This window comes from Oryzias melastigma, linkage group LG5 (genome assembly GCF_002922805.2).
Source record: "Oryzias melastigma strain HK-1 linkage group LG5, ASM292280v2, whole genome shotgun sequence".
NCBI lineage: Eukaryota > Metazoa > Chordata > Actinopteri > Beloniformes > Adrianichthyidae > Oryzias > Oryzias melastigma.
The window spans coordinates 16,057,058-16,082,270 of NC_050516.1; the positions used below are offsets into that span (position 1 = coordinate 16,057,058).

Below are 25,213 nucleotides of genomic sequence, written 5' to 3' on the forward strand. Positions count from 1 at the left end.
GTTCTCATTCATGTCTAGGAGACGTAAATGAGACAGAAAGGAGATCTCATCTTCAATTTTGCTTTGCTATGGGATGTTTTAAAAAACAAAAACGTGATTTTCATTGGAAGGTCTTTTAGCTCAATTGGATTCTTGCATTATGGGTTTGTGATGGTTGAGTTCCGTTTTTATACTTGCTTTTGGGTTTATCAGGCACCCACAGTACAGCCTAAATAAAAAAAATTCAAACATAAAATCTGCTAATGAATAGTATTTAATTGGAAGAATTCACAACTTATCATCTGCATCATGTTTTAAGAAAGAAAGACACCGAGAGATTAGTCACAAATCAAATATTCCTGAAAATGAACACAATGCAAGCTAGCTTTTTAATCAGTCACGCGACAGTAGGCCTGGTCCGGCAGAGCGGCCTCACACCCGGAGAGGAGGGCGGGGCTTGGCAGACGCGCAGCTACAGGGATACCAAGATGGAAATGCAGGGGCTTTCTGATGCCCTAAACATCCACTCTCAACATGGCGCCGTACACAGAGCCGCTGCAACCCCGCTTCAAACAGCGTCAGGGTCCATTTCGCCTTTTATTTTCGCCGAAAATGAAGCGGATAGACTACAGCCGCCGTGTCGCCCTCAGAGTGACAACAACAACAACACTACCAGGCCGAAGACGCTTCGCCTGGCGGCGGAAAATGGCAGCGATGTCTCCTGCTGGCCTGTCAGAAAACCTGCCGTCGGCGCGAATTCAGTAAATTACAGAGCCGACCTGGAGCTCCACAGCATCATTTCGGAGAAGGAGGCCGAGCTCCAGACGCTGCTCGGCTCGCACGAGGCCGCCTGGAAGTACGAGGAGACCGGGGATAGCGCCATGCAAATGGCGCTGCCTCTTTTCGAGGGGGAAGAGGAAGCGATGTCTCCTCGACAGAGGCTGCCCGGAGACGCTCGGGGGGACACCGAGGCCGGCACGGATAAGCCCGCTCAGGAGCTATTCGTTGTGTTTAACGTCGTCAAAGAACACGGAGCCGCCAAGCAGCAGCTGGGTGACAGCGGAAGTAAGAACAAATGTCGAAACGGTCGCTCAAAATCTGATGACGGGGGCTCCATGGAGGTCGCTCTGATCGATAGCGTTGCCTTCCCTGAATGTCACGACAGCCTGAGTTGCCTTGATACAGAACGGGCTTTCGACGCGAATAAACAGGTCCAAGATGGTTTATTGACAAACAAATATGGCGACAAGGTTTGCGGTCAGATGTTCGCGGAGAACAGTGAAGCTGTCAAGGAGCAGCAGGACAGGAGCGAGGAGAACGTCGCGTTGGTTTCTGAGGTGGTGGGAGTGATGGAGGCCATGGAAACATCAGGGTTTGTGCCTGACGCTGGGGGGCTGAAGGCCTCCACAAACGCTGTCACGTTCTCCACCAACACGCCCAATACTGAGACTTTTACTGGAACCATAACAGTGAACAATCAGAGCATCATAGTGACTGTTGAGAACGGCCTCTTGACCCTCACGACTCCATCACACGGTCAGGGAGCAAAGGATGACAGCATGGTCAGCCTGAAGGAACACTTGGGCATGAAGGATCATGAAGATATCGTCCTTCTGAACTATGACAGTGGTACCAGGTCCATTGGGAAGATCAGTAAGCTGGCAGTTTCTAGCACCAACCATCAGGAAGATCCCCACGCTGGCCTGTCTGTCAGCGATTCAGAACTGGCTTTAGTGGATGATTTGCCAGATCTCAGCACCTCACTAGATTCTTATCGTTTGGTGAAGCCGGAAACAGGAGCTCTGTGTGTGGTCACAGAGGCAGGCCTGCTCTCCTCTTCACCTAAAGCCACTCCAACCAAAAGTCACAATGAAGACTCGCACTCTGTCCCGCTCAGCCGGTCCAAAAAAGAGACAGTGGCCAGCTTTGGGTGCCCTGAACCGGGCTGCTCCTGTACGTTTGACTCTCGCCAAAAGCTCAAGGTTCACCTCCTGAACCACGCAGAGGACCCCCGGCCTTATCAGTGCACAGTGGAGGGCTGCAAATGGGCTTTTGCCACTTCCTATAAGCTGAAGCGCCACCTTCAGTCGCACGATAAGCAGCGGCCTCACATGTGCCAGTTTGAAGGCTGTGGAAAGCGCTTCACCACAGTTTACAATCTGAAAGCGCACGTCAAAGTACACGAGCAGGATAACGCCTTCATCTGTGAGATCTGCAGCGAGAGGTTTCGAACTTCAACCAGACTCAACAACCATCAGAGGGTCCACTTTGAGCCGCAGAGGCCACACAAGTGCGAATTTCCAGGTAACGCTGACCTTTGTCTGTGGCAGGTCATGCTGGTTTTGGATATGCAGTAAAAACTGCAAATCTAGAACTTTAAAAAAAAAAAAATTTAAATATTCCTATTTAAGGCAAATTTACTTTAGCATAAAGAATGAGCAAAAAAACACAATAATTCAGCAATAAAAACCACATAGGAAAATAAAATCATGAGAGAAATTTGAAAAAAATAATTTATTGTTGTGATTACCAGTATGAATCCTAAGAATCTTTTTTTTTTCTTTAGATATACCTTAATTTTGAAAGGTGTTTTGCTCTTATTGGTGCTTGTAGTTTTGCCCCAAATTCCAGTAATTAAAAACTAGCAATTTGTGTATTTGAATATTAAAAAAAAAAAAAGTGAGTAGTTGGACGTAATTTTTCAAATTGGTATAGCTGGTGCTGAACTTTTTTCTTGGCCACATGGACCCGGAGGAAGGGTTAAGATTAGGGTTAATACACTAAATAGTTCCTGAGTGCGGCTGTTTGTAGGTGTTGTTAACACACCTTTGTGTGTGAATTAATTAGACTTTTTTCCATCAGTATTTGTGCTGATGTAAATACATTCAGATAACATCAGCCTCTTCCAAAATATCTACTGTCAGACATTAAAACAGGTTAGTTTTTGTGTTTATTGTATTAGAAAATAGTGTTTCCTGTGTGTCTGGATACTATCAGTTCTCCCATAAGTACTTTAATGTAAAGTGAAAGTAAGTTAAGAAAGAGAACTGTAGGAAATGCCATAAAAAAAGAATAAAACATTATTAGAGTAAACATAACTGGAACTAAAAGCAAGAGTTAAAGTTCAAAAGTTGCTACATCTAACACAGAACTCTTTATTTTGATACAGATTTTAATAAATTAGATCTTAAGTCTTTATTATTTTCGTTAGTAGATGGTTTGATGTTTTATGTGGAGCGCTGTTTAACCCTGGAATTGCAGTTTGCAAAGATGTTAAATTTAGCACCACCATATAATCCTAACTCTCCATTATCAGTCTTTAAATTAGAAGTATTCCTGCTTGTAATTCATATGTAGAGTAATTCAATTTATATAATTTTATGCTGTTAAAATAAACCTTTTATTCATCTTACAAGAGAAACTTTTTGTTTTGCATCTTTCCAGTTTTTTTTTTGTATCTTCTCCATGTTTTTGACGTTGGCACTCTTAGTTCTTTTTTTTCCATTTCTTTAAAAAACAAAACACTGTTTTACTTGTTAAAATTTTTTCTGCTTAAACATCTTTTATTCTCTCACTGTTTCTTGTATTTTCTTTTGACCTTTGCAGCCTGCGAGAAAACCTTCATCACCTTCAGTGCCCTGTTTTCACACAATCGTACCCACTTCAAAGAAACAGGCAACTTCACATGCACGTACCCGGGCTGTGACAAGACGTACGACAAAGCCTGCCGTCTCAAAATACACATGAGGAGTCACACTGGTAAGATTCATTTCCTGTCTGTGATTTAGGATTTAGAACCATCTGGGCGAATGTTAGTTTAGCCTCAGGCTACAATACTAACCTACTGTAAAAAAAAGGGTTTTCTCACAAATTTATCAGAATAAAGCTAACTTTAAGATTTCATGAAGAGAGTAAAGATGAGGGCTGTTTTAAGTTGATGACTGAGGTGTTTTGGTTACTGTTCCAGGTGAAAGGCCGTTTGTTTGTGACTCTGAAGGTTGTGGTTGGTCCTTCACCAGCATGTCTAAGTTACTTCGTCATAAGCGGTAAGTCATTGCTGTTCAGTGTATTTTTACTGCTTTACTCAAGAACCTGTTTCAATGAAATGATCCCTTATATTTGGCTGTTTTTTTTTTTTTTAGGAAACATGATGATGATCGCCGCTTTATCTGTACTGAGGAGGGGTGTGGGAAGTCCTTCACCAGGGCCGAGCACCTCAAGGGCCACAGCATCACCCATCTGGGTACCAAGCCTTTTCAGTGCCACACAGATGGTACACAACTGCATCCAACAGCCTGCCATTTTGAGAAAAGTTATGACTCTATTATCCACTAACCTTAATGTCCTGTGAACACAGAAGATTTTCTAACCTATCATTAGTAGTGTGTTAACGAGTTCTCCAAAATCTTAATACAATAAACTAAGCCTCACTTCAAAAATACACTCCATACTGGCACTATTTTAACCTTCAATCCTCTTAAGTTTTAAAGCTCAAAGACATCTGTGGTTTTGTGTAAAAAAGCTGCATTTGTCGTGTTTCCCACATGTTGGGTTGCACGGAGATTAATGTGTTGATTTGTGTGACTAACAATCTGAAATCTTCCATGAGAAAGTCAAAATGAGACTCAAAGCTTGAATCTAAGCTGAATGGACTAAAGAGGGAAAGCAAAACAAACTACAATGTTAAACATTTATGGAGACTCCTTCTAATGCAATGTCTGAGATTCAGCGTTTTTAAACCTTGTGTTAGAAATTCCTGCACGTCAGTGCTATATTTAGATCACATCAGGTGTTCAGTTATCTCTGTAACGTGATCACTTATGCATTATATTCCATCTGCTCCTCAGGTTGTAATGCCAAATTCTCAGCCAGAAGCAGTTTGTACATTCACTCCAAGAAGCATAAGCAGGACGCCAGCAGCCTGAGGACCCGCTGTCCCGTGGCCAACTGCTCCAAGCACTTTTCCGCCCGCAGCAGCCTGAAGAGCCACATGCTCAAACACCACCACCTCAGTCCAGGTCAGGTACCAACACTGTAGGTAACATCTGGAAAAAAGGTGGATTCCAGCTGTATTTACTACTCCAGAAACGTCTTTGTTTTGTCATCTATAGGTCCACCTGAATACTCTAAATCAAGTCTGCATATCCCACAGTTTGTCCTAAACACAATAAGCATGGGTTATTTCTGGTAGATGTTGTAAATGAGTCTATTTAAAATAAGATTAGGCTATATGATTGTTCAAGCAAATGTTGTGAGACTAGAAATGTCTGTTTAGAGGCAGAAACTATTGATGCACATGAATTTCTACACAATCAGCACCAACCAATTCCACTGAGTATTTATGAAGCGTCAGTTAACAACCAAGTGTATCAAGATGTAAAAACATCAAACTGAACATAAAGGAAATCTTAACAGGATGTTTTCTTGCCAGTTTATTTTTTAAATTTGATCTTTTTCTCCTTATGATTTGAATTCGCTGTTCCTTTCAGTGTCATTCAAACCTTTTATTAAAGCTCCTTTCTGTTCATTGCAGATGTTTTCAGCCAGATGGAGACCACGCCCAGCCTGACCCCGAGCAGTGAGCTGGTCAGCTCCACCCTGACACCAGTGGCAGCGCCGGGCGCTGCTGGAGGCGACCAGCTCCCCAGCCTGGACCTCAGCTCCTTGTTGTCAGCCGTTCCCGGAGACCCGGCTCCTACTGCCGGCATCGGAGTGGGAATTCCTGTGGCAGGGAGCAGCTCCAACGTCCCCTTCACAATGGACCTGTCTCTGGTCAGCTCCGGCATCCTTACCATTGACCCGTCCTCAGTGGGCACCACACTCGTTGCCAGCTCGAACACCACGATGGCCAAAACCTTGGACCCGCTCATTATGGCCCCCAGCACTGACATCGGCCCTCATCACGGGTTGGAGGGAACAGCGGGAGACGTTCTGCCCCCACAAGGCACCCTCAACCTGGATGACGTGCAGACAGTCACCCCAGAGGCCTTGGGAGCGCTCACCATGCACGGGTCTGGAGTCGGTGTGGACCCCTCCATGCAGCACCCGCTGGGCTCCTCCAGCACCCTCAGTGTGGAGCCATCCTCTCTGGCTGTGGCCCCCGTTGCTGAGCTGCTGGCGTCGCCCCCGAAGGTTGTGGAGGTCGGTGGTCAAGAAGGGTCTGGACCTTTGCTGGGATGTGTGGAGGTGCTGGGCTCTCAGGAGGGGGGGAAGGTCCTCACCCAGTTCGTTTACTCAAGTCAAAGCAGCAGCTTCAGCCAGCAGAGAGACCTGGAACTCAGCGCAGTGTCTCCAAGCAGCTTCCTGGTGAGCAGCAAATATGAACACCTCGAGCTAAAAGATGACTAAAAGTTAAAATATCTTAATGCTTGGTTATATCCAACATCTGTCTGGTCTGTACACAAGTCATTATTTGTATCAAGTGATCTTTTAGTGATAACGGATGACTTGGATGTTCCAACAGTTATCCTGAAAGTGACTGGGCTCACTGATTTTCTGTTCTCTTTGATAGGAGAGCGGAGGTTCAGCCAGAACTGATTACAGAGCCATTCAGCTGGCCAAGAAGAAGAAACAAAGAGGTTCCTCTGCTGCTACAGGTAAGAAAAAAAAACAACATTCAAGTCTAACTACAGTCTAACCTTTGTAAAGGTAAAAGTTGTCCCGAGGTTTGATATCATGATTTGTCTCTGTGCCATCCAGGAGTATCTGGCACATGCCAAAGGAAAACTAAAGGTTCAAAGGTTTCTTCAGCGCCGGCGCCACTAACCTCCTCCAGCGGGCGGTGTGGAGACGGAGCCGTGACAGTTAGCGGGGGCCTGACTCTGCGAGACCCGGTCACTGGTGCTCAGTACGTTCAGATTCAGCTGCTGCAGGTGAGATTCAGAGTCATGTGACCTCAAGATAACTTGATTTGTTTCTAGATCAATATTATTATTATTTTTTTAAATATCAATATTTACCTACATTGTGAATTGTTATTTGTTCTTGTGACTGCTGTTGTTGTTGGGGAGGAGCAGTAACAGATCAGTTCCCTGCAGCTCCTTTTTAAAACATGTTTGCACCTGCAGGACGATCCCGCTGCTGATGGTGACCTGGCCTTTCAACTGAGCTCGCAGCCGTCCAGCTCTCATTCTCAGCTCACCGCGGACCTGCCCGTCAACATCTTACAGGTCACTAAATTTATGTCACTCAATTTCTCATTATTATTATTTTTCAGTAACATTTTCAAAAAAAATTAAAAAGTCTACTATACTCTCCTGTCCAGTTAACTTTGAGTTTACATAAAGCTTTTGGAGTCAAACGATGGACCACAATTATTAAGCCTATAACACCTAAATAACACAGGCTTTGACCTCCTGTAACTCGTTAAAGTAATCAACATGAATCGGCTGATTCTGACAGATGAAGCAGCATTTCATATCAGCTTTGCACAGATATGCAACACATTAACGTAAAGTGTTGCATAGCGGCGCAAACACAACTTTCTCTAGGACAAAATCATCTGATTTACATTGACTGCATAAACCGGGGGTCGGCAACCTGCGGCTCTTTAAGCACTCCCTTGGGGCTCATTGGCGCTTTTTCAAAAATGTTTGAAAATAATAAAACATTTTGGAAGGAAATATATTTTTTGTTTTAATACGATTTCCGTAGGAGGACAAACATGACCCAAAACATCCTTTACGTTTTGCAGTTGTTGTGAGATTCAACATTTCCACGCACAGTCGCCAACTACCCCGGTCTGCAGGCTGCAGCCAGGGGCTTCTCACAATCGCAGCAGCACAAAGCTATGACCAATCAAGGAGCTGGATTTGGGAGCTGCTTGTGGGCGGAGTCTGCTTCAAAGCACAGAAGTGCCAAACGAGTTCATGAAGGGGAAATGAATCGTTACGGTTTGTGTCCGGTCAGGTTAATATGACACCAAGATGAGATGAGCGCTAATGAACAGTAGAAGAAGAATAGAAGAAGAATCTCCTCCCGCCACTGCGTGCGTGACAGCGCTGCTCCGGTGTGGATACCACCTGCTGAGCGGTGCGTGGCGGGGAGGAGATTCTCCTTCTATTGTATTTTTACTGTTCATTAGCGCTCATCTGCATCTACAACAGGGAGAACCTAAAGTAAAAGTGTTGAAAATCCCCCAAATCTTTCTGAAGACTTTTGTTTTCACAACTCTGTCCTTTTAAATGTCTGACTAAAAAACTCACGCGCGCTCCAGACTTGGAGGGCAGGAACTTAGGTGTGCGCGCGTTTATATTGACTCTTGATTGAAAGTATGATTGCGCGCTGACGCGGCCAGTGTGGAAGCACCTTAAAGGTGCACGTTACATTTTTGTGATTTTTTTCAAATCCTCAAAATAATAACATCAAAAATCGTATTTCTTTATTGCAATTCTTTAATTTCATCAAAGCAATGAAACAAACTGTAATTCATTCATATTGTAGTGATGGTCTCAGACACGCTGGTTTGCTGTCGGTCTGGCAGCGCAAGGAATTGTGGGTTACCCGTTCTTTTGCCTGTCTGACTGGAATTGGATTTACGTTTGGGTTTTCGTCAATGTGTTTTGTTGTCTGACTGTTGAACATTTATGATTTTGTCCTTTTATGTTTGAATTCTTCCTGCACCTGGAGTGAGAATGAGGGAGAGACTGATCAGGAGCCCCCCCCCCTCCTTGTCTCATTGAGAAATATCAAAATAAAAGCTCATATGTCCGTTATGAGGCTATTCATCTTTTGTCAGATACTTTGACGCTGTAATGTCTCACCAACTTGTCATGAGACCAAAAATGAAGCTTATATGACACGAGGACACGCAGCAGGAGAAATAATCAGCAGGAGAAATAATCGTTTATTCGACACATTCTCCATGTGTTACTTAAAATGTAAGACTTTTAAGAGGCGTTTCAATTTATGCGGCTCCAGACACATTTGTTTTTTATTGTATTGGTCCAAAGTGGCTCTTTCAACACTTTGGGTTGCCGACCCCTGGCATAAACTCTTCACTGCTGTAAAGTGAAAGGCTGTTTTTCTCTGCTTCAGAATCCTCTGAAATTACCTTAATTGAGTAAACTGTTGAAGAGTTTAGCTAGATGAAAGACTGTAAACACTGGAGTTAAAGCTTTGGTGATAAAGGGTTAAATAACATATTTTAGCTCTTTTTGTCACATTGTTTTTAGCGGATTTACTGCCAATTGACTGTGACTAAACTCTCGATAAATAGACGCTGAGGTTTTGCTGATCTCCTGCAGGAGCCATCAGTGATGACGGAGGACCACAGCGGCTCCGACAGCTCCCAGTTCACAGGAAGCACCATCAATCTGCAGGACTTGGAGTGACCGCAGGAGCAGCTGCTGCCTCAGAAGAACCTCGTTTCCATTGACCAACAAACCCTGAGAGGGCGGTGTGCATCCTCCTGGTCCAGACCCTCAAAAGCCTTCTTGAATGATACGCTTAGTGTACGTTTGTTTTTATAAGGGGAAGACTTGAGTCCACACATGCTGCACCTTAACTTGAAGTGGTTCAGTGGAAAAAATCAAGTTTTTACTCAAATCAGGCCTCTGGAGTGTCTCATCGGTCCGTCCCGTTACAGACAGTCGTTTGTTCCACGGTGCCATGCTACTGCTCACACTCGAGTTGCCTTACACACGTTTCCTGCTGTGCACGTACAGTTCTTTTTTTTTTGTTCCTGTTTCCATTCATACTTCTATTAACTTGATTTATTTTTTTATTATATTACCCAAAATTGTGTTAAGATCACAAATATTCTTTTTTTGTACAGTATAGTAAGAGATTCTATGTTCTGATCCTCGTTTTGTCCTTTTATTTATCTTTGAGTTTACAGAATGGCAGAGCCGCGCGCACATGGGTTCAAGAATTAAAGCACAATAAAACAGAAGTCGGACTCCTGTCTTTGTTAAAAACTAAACTGTGTGTCAAATGATTGAAATAGAAGATGAATTGACAAATATAATTTTAGGGAGGCGTTACTGAAAATATTTGAAGGGCTCTGCTTAGAAAAAAAGGATAATTACTTGTTGTGGTGTAAACTTACCCATTCTCTTTGCATTAAAAAAAAAAGAATTGATAGAATTAAAGTTAAAAATCAATAATTGTAAAACAGTCTTTGGTTTCAGAGCTTGTTTTCCTCTTATGAACAGAGTCCTGAGTCGGTACATGAAGTCCATCTTTTCCTGGAGGTTGATGGCACTCACAGCTGTTAAGATGACTCAGCAGATTGTCCGGATTGACAAGAAGTGGGGAAAGGAAGAGGAGGAAGATCACACACTACTACATACCTGTTGTAGAAAACTGAGTGAGTTCATAGTTGTTATGCTTTTGAGGGTAAGCTTCTGTCCTAACTACCTATACATGATGCAGAAGCATAATTTATGAGCTGAAGTTCTACTTTCATCAGGTTCAGACTTTAATCACATTCAGGCCAGAATATTAAATCAATCCAAAGACTCCCATTTTTATTTGTTTTTCAGCTACATTGAGTTTCTGATGTTCATGCACATACTTGGAATTGGAATTGGAATTGATTTATTTCAAGCAAACAAAGGTAAAACATACTAAAGAGAGTAACAAAAAAATATTTATCTATGTACATACATCCACATACAGATGAACATTATAATTGTATATTCAATAGACATATTTGCATTTATACAAACTGTACTTGACATAGTGAATTTATTAAATGTGAAGTTTTTTCAGTTCAGGACTTCGGCTTGGAAGTGTGTTGGACTCAGATACTATCATCAGTTTACTTTCAGTTTGTACAAAACAATAAACCTCATTAATGTTTTTTTTTTCCTCACAAAACGTGTTGGAAACATTGACTTTTAAATTCAGAAGAATTTTTCCTGTTTTTCTGAACCTTTCATGCCGAGTGGATCATTAACTGAAAAGATCGCTGCAAGCCAGAACTGACCAGACCTGCTCCGTTTAAACTAACGTCCACAAGCTCTCAGTGCTCTGAGCTTTAAAGCAGATCTTTGGAAGAGAGTCAAGACAGTGTGTTATCAGTTACTGATGTTAATGATTAAGTCTTGAGTCCCACGTATTTGTAGATGAGTGCAGACTGAACCAGAGTTCCTGTTTTATGGTTCAGACTCAGTTTTAAATTAATTTCAGATAAATTTCAAAAATCTTTATAATGATGTATATCCTTGTACAGGCATGAATCAAGCTGAACTTCCTGGTGTTAGATAGCTGACCTTTAACCCCTTACATTACCAACGTGCACAGACTCGTCTGATTATTGAGGCATATATGATATCTGTCTCTGGGTTCATGTTCTGGTGACACACTGTTCGAGTGGGGTGTCTCTCAGTTCTTTTTTTTTTGCAGATCTTATAGAATAGAATAGAATAGAATGGAACTATGTTGATCCCACAAAGGTGAAATTACCTTGTTACCATAGCTCTATAAAAAATAGCAGATACATAATAAGCATCACAATAAGCATCACTGAAAATAACAACTATAATTACTATATATTTTTATAATTATTATACATTTTTTAATGAACCTTATTTATTGTTGCCCCATTTATAAGTGTGGAAAATGGGTCAGTTTTGTCAGAATATATCAAAATATATCAGAAGTCCTGCCTTTAAATAATATTAAAGTCTTCTTATGGTTCTGTTGTTATTCTCACGCTCAGGGAGATGCTTTCTTCTCAAAATGTTTTTGCATCAACACAGAGATGATCTGCTCCAACTTCGTACACAAATGTTGAGTACATTTAATAAAAACTGAGCAGAAAAAAGTCATTCATCTTTACAATAAAAAAACATGTATAAGAATTTAGTTTTATTTACTTTTTCATTTTTACCAAAATAACAACACAGGATTCTGTCATCAGAGATAGGGCTGGTTCTGTTCCAGAAATTAAGTTTGGTAAGTTCTAACATGTTCTTCTGATCATAAACAAGTGTTTAGAAAACTGACGTTCATCTGAAATAACTACATGTTAGAGTGATTTTATTTATTTATTTATTTATTTTATTAAATAAAATATTTTTTTTCTTCAATTTAACCCTCTTTTGTTATCTAAATGTAATTTACATTTACATTAGTCTGGATGCAACTGTAATGCCTGCAAGTGCAACTCCAGAAACATGAGGAAACCACAGATTAAGCTGCTGGAGATCAGGGAGACATTTCTGCATGCAGTGTCATGCATGGAGTGAGGATTTCACAGCCTCTTGTCTTCTAAGTTTCTTAAAGTAGTGACACGTAAAAAATGTTTAGACTCCCCAACATTCTTTAATATAAACCTGTTTTATGTGGTGATGACATTTCTGTTCTTACAGCTGACATTTCAGGGAAAAATGTCCAATCAAGTCTTTGTTCTTGCGGTCGTGCACATCTGTACCGTTTTCTTAACGTCAAGTTCTGGGTGTGTTCGCGTTTCTCCTCTACTCTCATCTGATTGGCTGCTGCTGCTCCCTGACCGGGCATTTCCGTCCAATCGCCGCGCGGCGTTCGCATCTGCCTGTTACGTAACAGAGCCTCGCTTATCAGAGCAGGATAATAAAAGCACATTCGTGCACATCAGCCCCGCTTCCCCTCAGAACTGGATTGAAGGAGCTGCAGGTGAGTTCTTGCTTCACCTTTATTTGTTTGCATGAAGCAAAATCGCGCGAGGACATGTGGCAAACTATGCTAACAAACCTCGCTGTTCGTCTTTGCAACAGCGACTTCCGGTGTACATGTGCTATTCAGCTGCACCGTTAGGGGCGACTGCACGTTTATTATTAAACGTGCACTTTAAAGTGAACTTCTTTGACTGTCAGTCTGAACTTTGGTTCCCTGACTTGTTTCGGCGCCGCTGATTGGTCAGCAGCGCAGCCTCGAGTTGGATTCAGAGCTGTGATTGGTTCTTAGGTCTGAGCTAACCCCCCTCCATCCGAGGTCATGTCAGTGCGTTGTGAGACTTCACCTGTGTGCAGGCATTTGTAGGACTTTGTGTCTATTACCTTATAGGAAATGAAAGTATTTAAAGGATAATTTTACATAAACACTTTCCCAATATATCACAAAAAACACGTTGCTTTTTCTGTTTATGTAATTCTAAAAGTATGTTCGCTAAAGAGAAGCAGTTTTCAGTTGTATTTGATTCGTCAGGTGTTTAAGTGCAAATGGAAAAAAAAATCAAAGTAAACATAAAAAACAAATGTAGCGAACTTAAGTTTTCATTTTCTTTGTCTGTGTGATTTTCTAACCTCTTCCTATAGTTTCCACTTTATAATATATAATGTTGTTTATAACAATAATATTTTGTTTACCTTGCAGAAAACTAGTATAATGAAAAAAATGTAGCACACCGAGATGCAGTTTATACCTTTTTGACAAACAATAATAAGGTTTATATGCCCACTGACTATAGCAAATAAATTTATAAACAACATAAATAGATATATAAATGATAAGGATGTCAAAGTAAAAATGTGGAAGAATTGGAGAAAATCAAGTCTAAAATTGATTTCTTTGAAAACTGTTTTTGGTGTTTTTAACATGTTGTACCATTTTCTCATGATGGGGGATACATTTCTTATGAACTACTGCCGCTCTGCAGAAACTATGTCCTATAAAACGACACATGATTTCTGATTTTGACTAAAGATGGCATAATTACACTTTTACAATAGATAACAAAATGACTGGAGTAGGATTTTAATGAAATCCATCCAGTTGTTAGTGCGGTGTTTTACAGACGTCGCCCAAATTTGGAAAAAAGTGGGTAATTTTTTTAATTTAGACAAACTAAAAGTGAAGGCATTTCAGACCCTTGAGCCAAAGCTTTGCATCATCATGTAAAGATTTGCTGTAACTGTAGAAATCTCTGCGCACCAGTGACATGACCAACTTTCTAATGCTGGGCAATCTACAGAAATTTTTAAACTTTTCCTTTGATTGTCTTTTTTTTCCAGTTGTATTTCTGCGTCCAAACAAAATAACCAGGGTCAACGATGAAGATCGCTGTGATTGGTCAGAGTCTGTTTGGGAAAGAGGTCTATAAGGAGCTGAGGAAGGACGGCCACACCATCGTTGGAGTTTTCACCATCCCTGACAAGGATGGCAAGGCTGACCCGTTGGGTGAGAAACCTACTTATTTTTTGGTCAACATCTCCATCAACACATGTTGGGACAGATTTACCCATAAACATAGTGGGGTGGCCATTATTGTCTTTACTAAAAATCTTTGAAAAATCTTTCTTTTTTTTCTTCAGCCACAGAGGCAGAGAAAGATGGCGTTCCTGTGTTCAAGCTCTCCCGCTGGCGGGTGAAGGGTCAGGCCCTTCCTGAGGTGGTGTCTCAGTACAAGGCCACAGGTCCAGAGCTCAACGTTCTGCCTTTCTGCTCCCAGTTCATCCCCATGGAGGTCATTGACCACCCGAAACACGGCTCCATCATCTACCATCCCTCCCTGCTGCCTCGCCATAGAGGAGCTTCAGCCATCAACTGGTGAGATCTGCTGTGTTCTGGTGGAATGGTTGTCGAGGGCGATCCTGCTGGCAGCTGGAGTCTCTTCTCTCTGGAACTCCACAGGACCCTCATCCACGGAGACAAAAAGGGGGGCTTCACCGTGTTCTGGGCGGACGATGGACTGGACACCGGGCCGATCCTGCTGCAGAGGGAGTGTGATGTGGAGCCCAACGACACTGTCAACACAATCTACAAGAGGTTTCTCTTCCCCGAGGGAGTCAAGGGCACAGTGAGTGTGTGAGACCAGGAGACAGGAGGAAGAAAATAAAAACAATGTTTGTATCCTGGAAAGAAAACAAGCTTTAGGACAGTAAAGAATTCCCTAATCCATTTGGGTCGATGATGAGGTTTGTCTGTCTGCAGCTGCTGTCTGTTGGATGACAAAAACTACAAATCCCAGCACCCGTTCTCTTAATGCAGCTTCTCCAGTTTCATTCCCCTCACGGAGAGTTAATTCTGCTTCTTAAATGAGTAGATAGAAACCTTTTTTCATTTGTCATTGTCACGTGAACAACAACATCTCAGGTGCTTTTTGGTGAGTTTATCACTCGTTAAAGAACTAAAGAATTTACCGCTAGTAAATTTGCAACTAATGAACACCTAATTTCTGGTCAAATATGCAACTATAGAGCTCCTAAAGGGCCACAGAAATAAAAAAAAAAAAAGAAGAAGTGAGTACTAGTTTCTTGTGCACACAAAAATTTATGTGGTGTATTTAGACTGGACATATTTGTTTTGCTTAAAGTGAACCAGAGTTAATTTCTCCTGAACTTCTCTGGAACACATTCTGGAATACATCCAAGCGTACCAGGAACCGTTCTCTGGCCCATCTTTTGAGGTGGTCTCGGTTTGTTTCCAATCAGACTGAACTTAGGTTCGCTCTGAGTTTTTCTCATCTGAATATGGTCCGTGCTCTGAGTGGAACAATTTGGCCCAAAACAGCCACCGTAGCTGGGCATTAAGTTAGGTAAATAGAGTAGCAAAACAACGATGAGACAGCAACTCATTGAAATGTGGTCAGTGAATGCAGGGTCATTAAAACAACTTTCAACATAACTTCTCTGTTTTCCCTACTATCTACATGTCATAAACACTTATCAGCATATCTTCTTAGCCATCTCCTCCTCATTAACCTCCTTGCAGCATGTTTCCGCTGTACCAAAGTGTTGAACCTGAACCTGATCAAATTGAATAAGTGAACTATCCTGACAAAGATTGTAAAGCTTAGGACTTACATCAATCTTTCTCTAATTGCTTTGCCCCGCCCTTATAATTCACAATAAGCTTTGATCACCCGGTGCGCTGCGTATTAGTTTCTTTCTCAAGCGCTCAAGAAACCAGTACAATTTTTCTTTTTTTTGACTATGGAGTCCCTATGGAGTTTCCATATCTATAGATCAAAATTTATTTTGTCATTAAAAAATAAGTTATAACACATTTAACGCTACTAAAAGGTACATCCATTCTAAAATCAGAATCTAACTGTTAAAAAAGAGTGGTAAAATTGTTAAAGCAATTGTAATAATAACAAATCTACTTTAAAAAAATGTCACAACCACATTGGACCGATTTTTCATCCAACATTTCACAGTTTCAGCATCTGCAGTTTTGAATTAAACGTTTTTTCGCTCTATTTAAAACATTTATTGCAGTTGGATAAAAACTGTTCTTGAGTTGATTTGTGCCTGCTTTACTTGACCCCTACTCTCTAGATTGTTACCTCTAGATTATTTTAAATATGTTTTTTTTAGATCTAATTTAAGAAAATCTCAAATACCATTATAAATGTCTTCTCTACAATAAAGCTTCTTAGTCTGACCTGTCCACAAAGTCTGGTGTCTAACTTGTTTCTCAAATATTAACACCCCATTTACCCCCAAATACCCAAAAAGTAATTGTCTGGGGTAGATGGACACCGGTGTCCTTTGTATTTAACAAAATCTTGTTGTTTTAGCAGTTAACGAGAGTTTTCTACTGCATTCCATCAGATAATTAATCATCTGCTTAGTTTTAAATCCTGTTGTAGTTATTTCTGTCATGAGTGACTCTAGTCTCCTGACGTGTTTCTCCCTGACACTACAGAGTCTCAAGTCTCTTGTGCTTCAGGTGGAAGCTGTCAGACTGATTTCCGAGGGAAAGGCCCCGAGGATTACCCAACCTGAAGAGGGCGCCACATACGAATGCATCCAGAAGAAAGAAAACTCAAAGGTAAGCATCAGTTGGTTTAATTTCTGAATCATGAAATTCAAACATTCTCCTTCAGATGAAACCATAGTTTGTCCAATGTTTTTGACGGTCCAAACTGTGAAAAAAGTGTTGTCACATTATTCTAAAAATCTGGAGCAGTGTCCGAGTTATGAGGTGTAAATGACAAGTGTTGTGGTTTGACAGATCGACTGGAACCAGTCTGCAGAGGCGATTCATAACTGGATTAGAGGAAATGACAAAGTTCCGGGGGCCTGGGCCGAGGTGGAGGGCCAGGTAACAGAGGGGCTGCACAGACCTGAAGCATGCTGGTCTGACCTGAAACCTGTTCAGTTAGATTCTAGTTTTTAAAACCTCCTCACCTCATGATGTGATCCTGCTCCTTCCTTACAGAAAGTGACTTTTTACGGCTCCACTCTGATTGATAACGGCGCCACAGCGAACGGTCGGCCGCTGGAGATCTTTGGCGCCAGCCGGCCAGGCGTGGTCACCAAAGCAGGCCTGGTGCTGTTTGGTATCGACGGTGGGGCGGTGAGTCTGAAAACCTCATTAGCTTTAATGTCTTTGAAATCAACACAAGCAAAATAAATATTTATTACAAAATATATTTAATTTAAGAACTTACATTAATCTCAAACATTTTAATCTTTCAAAATGTCGTTTTTTTAATTTACAGTTATTTTATGATCTATTTTGGGATTCATGTAGAGTAAAAAAAGGGACCAAACTCAGTTGTTTTAGGCTTTTTATTTTTACCTCTATTAAAAAAAGCCTTTTCATGTATTTTTTTTCCCATTATGGTTGAGTAATAGTATTTCCCAACAAATGCAAGAAAATAAATACTATAGTCTCCAATGGAAAACATACATTTTTTTTGTTCATATCTGAGAGGAAGTATTTTCTACTATTTTTATTACACCTGTTGCTGGAAATTACATCCCAGATTTTTGACTTGTTTGTAACAGAAAGAAACTCAACTTCCAGAATCCTTTCAGTCCATTGACCTCATGAAAAGTGTTGCTCCTTTCTGTTTCGTGTGGAAATATCTCCTCTTCCTCTGCAGCTGCTGGTGAAGAATTTGCAGTTCGAGGATGGGAAGATGATCGCAGCCTCGCAGTACTTCAGCGCTGGTGCCAGCGCCGCTGTGGTGCTGACAGAGGAGGAGAAAACCTTTGCAGAGCAGATGAGGGTAGGGTCCGCTCTAAGGATGAAGAGAAACTGTTCAAACGAAAGTTCAGGTTTAATTGGATTGTTTTAAACTTTTTTAAGGCTGTTTGGCAGAGCATCCTGAGTAATGTGAGCCAGATCGAAGACGCCACAGATTTCTTCAAGAGCGGTGCTGCTTCAATGGACGTAGTCAGGTAAGGTTGATAAAAGTTCATTTTTAAAAATAATTATTCCTATTTACACTTTTTATCTTGTCAAAACTGAAGCTGTTGAAGATTTAGTACGTTTGTTTTTGTTGGTTTAAGCGTTTTAAAATTTTTTTTACATTTGAAACTATAATTTGAAGGTTAAAAAGTTAATATTTTGTTGTCCTATCAAAACTTTTGACATTTGTAAATATTCCTCCCCTTTTGATAAGTACTTATTTCATTATAGATATAAATTGATTAAAACACTGTGCTGCTTTAAGGCAAAACGACTAATTTTTGGAAAATAGCAGAACGAACCAAATCTATATTCATTTTTATGATTATGAATAATCAGGAAAAGTCAGATTAACCATATTTTAGCTAAACTGAAAAAGAACTTTAACATTAACATCATTTTTTAAAGTATTTCATCCAAGTGTTCATGGGATATTGAAACTAGTTGCTTAAAAATCATTGAGATTGTGCAACTGTAACTTAAAAGGATGATAAAATAATAACAAAAATGTTAAAGTTTCACTGTTTAACTTTTTTTTCATACATTTAATTAGTTGGGGTTTTTTTTCAAAAGAAGCAAGAAATTATTAATTGGTAAAACCTGATTGGAAAGTGGTCAGAAATCTTGTTATTTCATTTTCAATGAAAGAATCACCATTTTATTAATTTTTTTGGTTAAAATTTCTTCTTTTTAACAATAATAAAAAAGTGCAACATTTCTTGTATTATTTAGACTTAAATTGTTATTTAAAGTACTTTGTGATCTTTTTGAATTATTAGATAAAGATGGACACTTTGAGTTTAAATCATTTCTTTTTGGTTCGTTTTATTCTGGATACTTTGCTTCTGTATGTCAAACGAGACTTCGTTTTACATCTATGTGATGCTAAAATGTCTGTCTTCCCTTCTTTGTGTCTTGTAAGCCTGGAACGTGTTGGGTGCTGTTGGTTAATTTTGCTAAATAACTAAAAAAAAAAAACGTAAATCTAACTAACGAACCAGTTCTAAACAGCATTTATTATTTATCATATTTTCTCCTCAGGCTGGTGGAGGAGGTGAAGCTCCGAGCCAGCAGCTGTCAGCTGCAGAACGAGGACGTCTACATGAATACCACCTTCCAAGATTTTATCCAAATGTGCGTCAGGAAACTCCGAGGCGAGGACGACGAAGAGGAGCTCATCGTGGATTATGTGTGTAATGCAACATTCTGGTCTATCACTAAAAAGGAAATAGGAGGAAGTTTAGTCGTGACATCGTTTTATTCTTCTCAGGTGGAAAAGAACATCAACAACATGACTGTAAAGATGCCTCATCAGCTTTTTATAAACGGAGAGTTTGTTGATGCTGAAGGGGGAAAAACCTACAAGACCATCAACCCCAACGATGGCACGGTGAGGAAGAGCAACTCTGGAGCTGATGGTGGAGGATCTGGATAAAGGAAATTTATCTTTAAGCTCAGAGAAATAAAAAAAGTAAAAATAAATAAATAAAATAAGGAGTTTTCTCTTTAGTGTACTTAAGTGTCTTTAATTTAATTTGGGTTCAAATGTAGATCCATGTACTCTATTTTATCCACAAAAGATCATTGTCAAAAAAAAAGAAGATTAAAAAATTATTCTACACAAAATTAACTTTTAATGCAAACTTTTAGGTTTATTTTTAAATATGAGTTTTTTTTTATTTTTATTTTGATTGGGTCACTTTTATCTATTTATGTTCAACTATTTCCAAAATAAAACTTTTGTAAGACATCACAGCCTTCTGCTCCTCATCCTCAAGTGTCTTCTTCCTCTGTGAGATATGTCTATGTCTCCCCTACAGGCGATCTGTGACGTGTCCTTGGCCCAGATAAGTGATGTGGACAGAGCAGTGGCTTCTGCCAAAGAGGCCTTTGAGGAGCAGGAATGGGGCAAGATGAACCCCAGAGACAGAGGCAGACTCCTCTACAAGTCAGTGTCCACATTTGTTAAAGCTGCAAAAATTTAACTCTTGTCGATTTTATTTCTTGGTATACCGTGTTCCCTCGCTGTATCAATTTTTACTGTCTTTTGCAGATTTTTCTCAGTTCAATTCTGCTGTTTTTTTTTACAGTACATTTCAGAAACATGCATACATGATTGGTGTTAATGCTGGCTTCAGCCTGGGTCCAATATCTTGTAGAAACATGTACGGATGAGGTCAGATCAGGTCAAGTTAATGTGCCAATAATTGTTGCACACCTGAGGAAATGAAAGTAGTTTGCCACATCCTTGCCCTTGATGGAACAGTAAGCGGGCAACCACTAGATGTTTTAATTCAAAGGAGATTAAGAGAAACCCAAACACAGGAGAACAGAGATTGGAAAGGAGACGCAACAAACGTCATTGAAAAACAAATAACATTAAACTAATTATATATATTAAAAAAATCAATCAGCAGTAGATTAGGCAGGATTTCTAGGACAACCAGCAGGAGGCCAGCCTAAGAGTCCTGGATTTGAACACCACTGGTTTAAACCAACCCTTGTCAGGAGTGTCCACAGTCAGTCCTCGAGGGCCGGCCTCCTGCTGGTTTTCCAGAAACTCTGCCCCAATCTGCCGCTGATTATCTGGATCAGCTGTTTTTGGCCAATAAGGAGTTTCAGTAGCAGGTTGGTTGTAAAACACGTAGGACACCAGCCCTCGAGGACTGACTTTAGACCCCCCTGCTTAAAGTCAAACATGGAAGTACTGGGTCCCATTTTCAGAGTCTTTGGTACAACCTGACTAGATTCGATACAGCAGATAGACTGGACAGCAGCTTTATCTTATCTATCTGTCCAATACCCCCTCCATCCATTACACAGGCTGGCTGATCTGATGGAGCAGCACCAGGAGGAGCTCGCAACCATTGAAGCCATCGATTCTGGAGCCGTTTACACTCTGGCTCTCAAAACTCACGTTGGCATGTCTATCCAGACCTTCCGCTACTTTGCTGGCTGGTGTGACAAGATCCAAGTAAGTAAATAGACTAGCGTTTTGTCTATGCTACATATGAACAGTGCTATATTAATTATATAACTTTATTATATAACAATGATTGATTTGATTTGTTGATTTAAAATTGGGTATCTGAATATACTGCAAACAACTGTGTTCATCTCCTGCAGGGCAGCACCATCCCCATCAACCAGGCTCGGCCCAACCGTAACCTGTGTTTCACCAGGAAGGAGCCCATCGGGTGAGAAGTCTGTGTGGGTTTCAGTGCAAGTGTTTGCCAGCAACCACAAATGTAGGACTACAAACACTCACCACCCACTATAACATTATTTTTACATGGGATGGCTGAAACCATTGTGAAATGAGATTAAGAAAAACCCAGACACAGGAGACCAGAGGTTCAGTCAAATGAAATAATACAATTTTATTTAAATAAAATTTAACTAATTATATTTTTTAAAAAAGTTAGCTTTGAGAGACAAAAACAAATAAGACAATGATTGACTGAATACCATGACCCCAAATATTGAGGATAATTAAAAGAAACACAAATAGAACAACCAGAAGAGGGGAAAATAATAAACTGAAAACACAAATTCTCACATTTTTTTCAGCTAAAATCCCCCACATTATGAAAAAATGTCACTTCAGTGATTGCTGCCACTTATCTTGTGGACACCCCCCATGTGATGGCCAGCAAAATCCACAATAAACTAAATAACTAAAGATGACAAAATAAATAAATAAAATAAAACGCAAAAAAAAATGTAACCCTAGACGGAATAACAGATGAACAAATAGACAGACGGACATTAAAAACAGATAAATGCAGCCTCAACACAGCACAAACCAGTGCTTGTCCCAAGCCCGGTAAATGCAGAAGGTGGTGTCATAAAACTTATAAAACCTAATATATCAAAGGAGAAGAAAGATGTATAGATAGACAAACTGATATAATGATAGCTTGTGCATTTTTGGGGCTTAAAAATGAAAAGTAAAAGGAAGTAAAGGTCTGAAAACTAGAGTTTTTGGTTCTTAATGACAGATTTAATGGCATTTTCCTTTAATCTTTCCATAGATGTATGGATTTGTCAAAAATAAAATAGTTGTATTTGTTTGAATTTGCTTTAAGTCAGTTCACTTGTGAAACAACTCTACAAGGATTTTGATATTTTCCTGGACAGAAGGTCAGTTTCTTTCTGAAGGTCTTCCTGAAGCTAAAATCTGCTCACATATTGAGATAGATGGAGAAAAGATGATTTATGTGTAAAAGGAGCGCTCATTCCTCCCCGATAAACACAATCAAGAAGGAGAACCCATAACAGGGGTGGGATAGAGTGGATCATCTTGGACATATAGATACACCTTAAGTCCTATAAAAGTATAAAAAGAAAAAAAAAGCTCAATTATCTTATCATGAGTATATGTAATTCAATACATCAACCCATTTGAGCTTTTAAACCCCTCCACCCACACTCCTCAGCTGATCAGCTGCTCTTAAGTGTTTCTAGACTCCTTAATTATGACATCACAAGGTTTTAATGTGCTATATAAAAAAAACATGGGTTCATTAGTGATTTTCCTACATCATTCCGTGATGATGAGACTTCTGATCTTCTTTCTTCTCCTCAGAGTGTGTGCTATTGTGATTCCTTGGAATTATCCCCTGATGATGCTGGCCTGGAAAACTGCCGCCTGCCTGGCAGCTGGGAACACGGTCGTTCTCAAACCTGCACAGGTCAGCCTCGTGTCTTTCAAACACAGGTCAGAACACCATAAAGTTGCTGATGTTGGTGCTTGTTTCCAGGTGACTCCACTCACAGCTCTTAAGTTTGCCGAATTGGCATCGAGAGCGGGGCTGCCTAAAGGAGTGATCAACATCCTGCCTGGATCAGGTAGGAAAACTGTCAAACAGCGAAGCCCGGCGTGGCCTTGAGTTCCTGCAAAACTGTCTTTTTCCTCCAGGGTCTCTGGTTGGCCAGCGCCTGTCGGACCATCCGGACGTCCGTAAACTGGGATTCACAGGTTCCACTGAGATTGGTAAACAAATCATGAAGAGGTGAGTGCTGATGCTTCTGCTCATTTAAATAAACTTTTGAATTTCCTGCTGAGTTTCTTGCTCTGCTTCAATTACAGCTGTGCAGTTAGCAATCTCAAGAAAGTGTCTTTGGAGCTCGGAGGAAAATCGCCACTCATCATCTTTGCAGACTGTGACATGGACAAGGCTGTGCGCATGGTGAGTTCATTTAGTTTAAGGTTTTTTTTACTCAATTTAGCCTCTCGACTGCTTTTATGAGTTAACCGGTCAGCTTGTTTGCTTCAGGGCATGGGGTCAGTGTTCTTCAACAAAGGAGAGAACTGCATTGCTGCTGGACGACTCTTTGTGGAAGAATCCATTCATGACCAGTTTGTTAAAAAAGTGGTAAGTCTCGCCGCCTCCAACTGGGCTTCTACATCCAAAAAGACGTTTTCTCAAACTAAAAGTAGTATGCTATTGAAGAACTTCTTGATAAGATTATTTTTCAAAAGACAGAAAATATTTTTTTTCCTGAAACAAGGATTTTCTTACTTTCTTTAAGATCAGTTTTTTAGAGATGAAAATACAGCTCATGCTTTTACAATAGGCTTTGACGTATGATGTTGAATGTAAAAAGAATAGAAAAGAAAACCTAAGCAATTAGTTTGTCTATTTAACCTCCATATGTAATGGAGGAAAGCTGATCTATGCCATTTCCTTTCATCTTTGTTTGACTTTAGCTATCATCCTGGTGTTTCTTTTTGAATCTAAGGTTGAGGAAGTGAAGAAGATGAAGATTGGAGACCCACTGGATCGTTCTACAGACCATGGCCCCCAGAACCACAAAGCCCACCTGGATAAGTTAGTGGAGTTCTGTCATTTTGGTGTGAAGGAGGGAGCTGTGCTGGTTTGTGGGGGGCATGCTCTTCAGCGACCAGGTTAGGCAGCAGACAATGATATAATATCGTAGATCTTTGAATTGATCTGGAGCTGACGTAGATAAAATCCTCTGTGCTGACTCCAGGATTCTTCTTTGAGCCGACTGTTTTCACTGATGTCCAAGACCACATGTACATCGCGAAAGAAGAGTCTTTTGGACCAGTCATGATCATTTCCAAGTTTAAAAGCGGGTAAACCTAAAGTCCAAGACTATCTTCATACGTTTTAGCTCTTTGTTTGTTTCATTTACTGTGGAAATGTCCCTTTTCCCATCTGTGTTGGTCTTAGGGAGATTGATGAGGTCCTGAGGAGAGCCAATGCCACAGAATACGGTCTGGCCTCTGGTGTTTTCACACGGGACATCAGTAAAGCTCTGTATGTTAGTGAGAGGCTCAATGCTGGGACGGTTTTTGTGAACACCTACAACAAGACTGACGTGGCTGCACCCTTTGGAGGATTCAAGCAGTCTGGATTTGGCAAAGACCTTGGTAAGATAACTTATATCTCTTGCTGCTTGTGAATGCTTTTTTTTTTTTTAATCAAATATTGTTTTTTGCATACTTTATATTTTGGTTAAATATATATTAAGGTTCTCTGTGTAACAGGAAACTCAACAGATCTTAGAAGTGCTCAAGAACGGAAACCTTTTAATAGAAACAATACCAAATATTTGATGGGATAAGAGGAATTATGCCTATAAAGGAAACATATTCAACATCCTTCATTGACGCAGTAATCTGCTCAGACGTTGCAGTTTAGAAACCTGTTGTATCACTAATGCTACAAATGTCACAATGTTTTTGTCATACATAATGTCCAACCTACCTATTTTATAACAGATTTTCTGAAACAAAACAACTATTAGCAGTATTGGAATTTTTTTTAAATTATATTCACTCTTACTGTGCGTGTTTTTCCTTTTGCAGGACAAGAAGCCCTGAATGAATACCTGAAAACAAAAGCTGTGACCATTGAATATTAAATCGTGCAGCACACTAGTGGATAAAAACGGGACTCAAAAAGGATCATGCAGATTAACTGATATGATCATAATCCTTTGTCTTAACATGATGACTGATTGCATTATTTTGTTAATATCCTAAACATTATCTGATAATTGTTAGTTCTTTTGATGTACACATGATAACCTAAATTCACATTTGATTTAATTTACTGGATTTCTTTTAACACAAATACTGACATTCGGTTTTATAGAATTTATACAAACACAACTGAATCTTCCCCTTTAAACA

At 40.2% G+C, this 25,213-nt stretch overlaps 2 protein-coding genes across 3 annotated transcripts in view; both read left to right on the plus strand.

Annotated features, from left to right (window-relative positions):
• The first annotated feature begins 393 nt into the window (after positions 1-393).
• On the plus strand, positions 394-9,871 carry si:dkey-156n14.3 (zinc finger protein ZXDC). The gene is made up of 10 exons (XM_024270734.2): positions 394-2,283; positions 3,586-3,738; positions 3,947-4,025; positions 4,122-4,252; positions 4,827-4,997; positions 5,513-6,285; positions 6,491-6,575; positions 6,679-6,851; positions 7,047-7,148; positions 9,225-9,871. The coding sequence occupies exons 1-10, from the start codon at positions 468-470 to the stop codon at positions 9,309-9,311; spliced, it is 3,570 nt and encodes a 1,189-aa protein (XP_024126502.1). The 5' UTR covers positions 394-467; the 3' UTR covers positions 9,312-9,871.
• Positions 9,872-12,456: 2,585 nt separating this feature from the next.
• The window catches only part of aldh1l1 (aldehyde dehydrogenase 1 family, member L1), a gene marked incomplete in the record, with an annotated part of 17,112 nt that continues 4,355 nt past the window's right edge, over positions 12,457-25,213 (plus strand). For both annotated transcript variants that reach the window (XM_024270727.2, XM_036211939.1), the window contains 23 exon segments: positions 12,457-12,579; positions 13,917-14,082; positions 14,217-14,451; positions 14,536-14,701; positions 16,579-16,680; positions 16,864-16,953; positions 17,071-17,208; positions 17,741-17,866; positions 17,947-18,038; positions 19,090-19,237; positions 19,319-19,438; positions 19,869-19,996; positions 20,872-21,022; positions 21,175-21,245; positions 22,637-22,742; positions 22,812-22,899; positions 22,970-23,063; positions 23,141-23,240; positions 23,328-23,426; positions 23,794-23,959; positions 24,046-24,151; positions 24,249-24,448; positions 24,887-25,213. In XM_024270727.2, the coding sequence (XP_024126495.1) occupies positions 13,956-14,082; positions 14,217-14,451; positions 14,536-14,701; positions 16,579-16,680; positions 16,864-16,953; positions 17,071-17,208; positions 17,741-17,866; positions 17,947-18,038; positions 19,090-19,237; positions 19,319-19,438; positions 19,869-19,996; positions 20,872-21,022; positions 21,175-21,245; positions 22,637-22,742; positions 22,812-22,899; positions 22,970-23,063; positions 23,141-23,240; positions 23,328-23,426; positions 23,794-23,959; positions 24,046-24,151; positions 24,249-24,448; positions 24,887-24,942 (2,709 nt within the window).

Excerpts from the sequence above, each read along its gene's own strand:
- si:dkey-156n14.3 (XM_024270734.2), top strand. The coding sequence starts at position 468 with ATGGAAATGCAGGGGCTTTCTGATGCCCTAAACATCCACTCTCAACAT. Across the intron at positions 4,998-5,512 it reads ACACCACCACCTCAGTCCAG|ATGTTTTCAGCCAGATGGAG; the intron begins GTCAGGTACCAA and ends TGTTCATTGCAG. Across the intron at positions 6,852-7,046 it reads TTCAGATTCAGCTGCTGCAG|GACGATCCCGCTGCTGATGG; the intron begins GTGAGATTCAGA and ends TTGCACCTGCAG.